The sequence below is a fragment of the Vanessa atalanta genome, chromosome 9 (genome assembly GCF_905147765.1).
Source record: "Vanessa atalanta chromosome 9, ilVanAtal1.2, whole genome shotgun sequence".
NCBI lineage: Eukaryota > Metazoa > Arthropoda > Insecta > Lepidoptera > Nymphalidae > Vanessa > Vanessa atalanta.
Window position 1 is genome coordinate 3,097,429 of NC_061879.1, and position 2,997 is coordinate 3,100,425.

General features: G+C 32.6%; 1 protein-coding gene across 1 annotated transcript; it reads right to left on the reverse strand.

The window, feature by feature from the left end:
- Positions 1 to 805: 805 nt before the first annotated feature.
- Positions 806 to 2,397, reverse strand: LOC125066392. The gene is made up of 4 exons (XM_047674455.1): positions 2,333 to 2,397; positions 1,642 to 1,906; positions 1,175 to 1,294; positions 806 to 931 (listed from the first exon to the last, which is right to left on the reverse strand). Exons 1-4 carry the CDS (start codon positions 2,395 to 2,397, stop codon positions 806 to 808), a joined length of 576 nt encoding a protein of 191 aa, XP_047530411.1.
- Between the last annotated feature and the right edge of the window lie 600 nt (positions 2,398 to 2,997).

Sequence of the window (2,997 nt, forward strand, 5' to 3'; positions counted from 1 at the left end):
CGGGTTGGCGGAATACACATGTGGCAGAATTGAAAAACATGAAAATTCAGTGGTGCCTGCCTGGGTTTGAACCCGAAATTATCGGTTAAGATGCACGCGTTCTAACCACTGGGCCATCTCGGCTCACAAGTTGTTGATAAGTATCATCATTTATTATTTATTTTTATAAATATTTTTCACGCACAGAAATAGTGTTTATCTTTGTGTAAAATAACATGTTAGTATATCTTTTTGAGATTGATAAATTGTAATACCGTTTGACCGATTAAGTACCATAAAAGTTAGATTATTTTATTTAGCATTTATTTTAATACAATCAATTTTATGTCGAAATAGCGCTACATCAACAAACTATTTTAAGTAAATATATTTTTAAGTAAAGCTTTAGCATTAGCATTAGCATTAGCAGCCTGTAAATTTTCCCACTGCTGGGTTAAAGGCCTCCTCTCCCTTTGAGGAGAAGGCTTGGAGCATATTCCACCGCGCTGCTCAAATGCGGGTTGGCGGAATACACATGTGGCAGAATTTCGTTGAAATTAGACACATGCAGGTTTTCTCACGATGTTTTCCTTCACCGCCGAGCACGAGATGAATTATAAAAACAAATTAAGCACATGAAAATTCAGTGGTGCCTGCCTGGGTTTAAGCCCGAATTCATCGGTTAAGATGCACGCATTCTAACCACTGGGCCATCTCGACTCCTTAGTATAGTTTTAATTGCTATATAAATAGAGACAGGCGACGTTGGGTGGGCATTGCTAGCGTAGTTTATAAAAAATATTTGTATGTATTAAAAAAATATTTATTAAGCATTGCAATTGTAGCAAATTCTAGGAAATTCAATTTCATTCATTGCGAGGCCGAGAGTGATTGGGGCGAATATGTCAGTAGCCCAGCTTAAGACGCTGCCAGCTGTGCAGTTCCAGTCAAACTAAAAAATAATAATTTAAAAAAGTTAATCGAAACGGATAAACATATTTAGGGTTTTGTTTTTTTATAAAACAAATAAATATGTTAATTTATTTGAACGATAACATTATGTTCCATTTAATTAAAATTATACGGAATTATTAACCAGTTTTACATTACAAACATCGTCACGATAATGGCGACTCCACAAAATTATTTATTTATACTTACAAATTATCTAATACTTTCAATTGAATATACTTACTAAAACTGTTGCGATTTTGCTTATCTCGTCTTCTGGTGTAAACTGCATAAGATTTGATGTTCTCACCAAATTACTACGCACGCCTACTGTTATGTCATCCGTAAATAAATTTTTAACTATCTGAAAAACGTGCGACTATATTTATGGTTAGTTTATTAGTAGTAAGCTGAGATGATCAATTAGATCTCAAGTTAAGTTAATGGAAACAATCAGCACTCTATTATCAAACACGTGACTGTTGAACGATATTGAGATTACTGCGAATCCATTAAACTGGAGCTGTGTAGTGGAATAACCTCTAAACCATCTCTCTTAAAACACAGAACACATTTTTCCACCAGTAAATAGACTGTTACTAATTACTCACTTAACCTTAGAATTGAAATTAATTATTGTTCAACACATATAACTAAAATATACATGTTAGACGGATAAATAAGTACAAAGAATTATATAGAATATTTTACCACAAATGGAAACTGGATTTCTGGGTACCGAATCGTTCCTGTCGATCGGTAAATGCCGTTTTGCACTTTGGCAGCAACGTCAAATCCAATGATAGCGTCAAGCATTCTCATCGTAGCACGCACTTCGACAGTTGTTGTGTTCCCTCGATGTGGCAACCATACCTGTTGCACAGTGCTCCTCACTATATCTATGCTTCGAAGTGATACCAAGAAACCGTTGGTAAATTCAACGTCAGCTGACGTTGGCACGCCTAGTATATTTTCGCTGTAACATTCATAAGTATTACTTATTATTTGTAATTAAACACATTTTAGCTCAACTTTTACAGACTAACTGGTTTTTTGATCATTTAAAGCAATCTGTGACACTACAGTAACGAATAGTAGACGAGCTAAGCAGAGACCATCAGTTGGTAAACGACAAAAATTATAAATATTATAGACAATTTTAGATTTTAAAATACAAAAGTTTCGTATATCACGAGCCTCAGTTTTAAATATCATTCCCGACGGAAAGTAACGATGAGGACTAGCTTAAGGCGTTTTTAGTCAAAAATATATTGACCTAACACAAGTTGCGTTAGCGTTATCTATTTAATAGTTGTATTGTTAAACACCGATTTGTCTCTTTCTGACATAAGTGATTTGACATTTGCAAGAAGAAGATATGGCATAGTTTTAATAATCTAACCTTATATTAATAATCACATCTTCTACTCTTAGACTACACCAGTAACTTTTTTCAACTCTTCGCATCGTTTCTTGTATAATGGATATGGCATAGCTAGTGTGGTCGACTAAACGGACATTAGATACTAAAACATGCAAAGGAATATTTTATAATGAAGTTTTAAAACTCTCACATTATTTATTATGAAAGTATGAAAAAAAAGCTGATTGTCTGAAGCCAAAAATGTATATTATATATATAAAAATGTAGTCTTTATTTACAAAGTAAGTTATATAGTAAATTAAATTAAAAATATATTTAAATGTTCGATCTCTTACCAGATGAAGCATTTGCAACAAATATCTGAATTATAAATAAGACCAGTAAACACAATTCTTTCCCCATATTTAAATGGCACTCATTAGAAAATATTTAAAAAAAAATACTAATGGACTAAAAATATTAAGAGGTGTTTGATTGTTAAAATAACAATGTTAATATGTTTCACCTTTAAAATTTATAATTATCTTTATCAGAGCCTTCCATACATCACTATATTGCAGATATGACTAGTCGTCATCAGTTATCGCTGCTATCTAAACAATTAAAAAACTTTTGTGAAAATGCCTTCAACATATAGATTTTCATACACATTTACGTGAATAACTGACTTGACGTATATAATG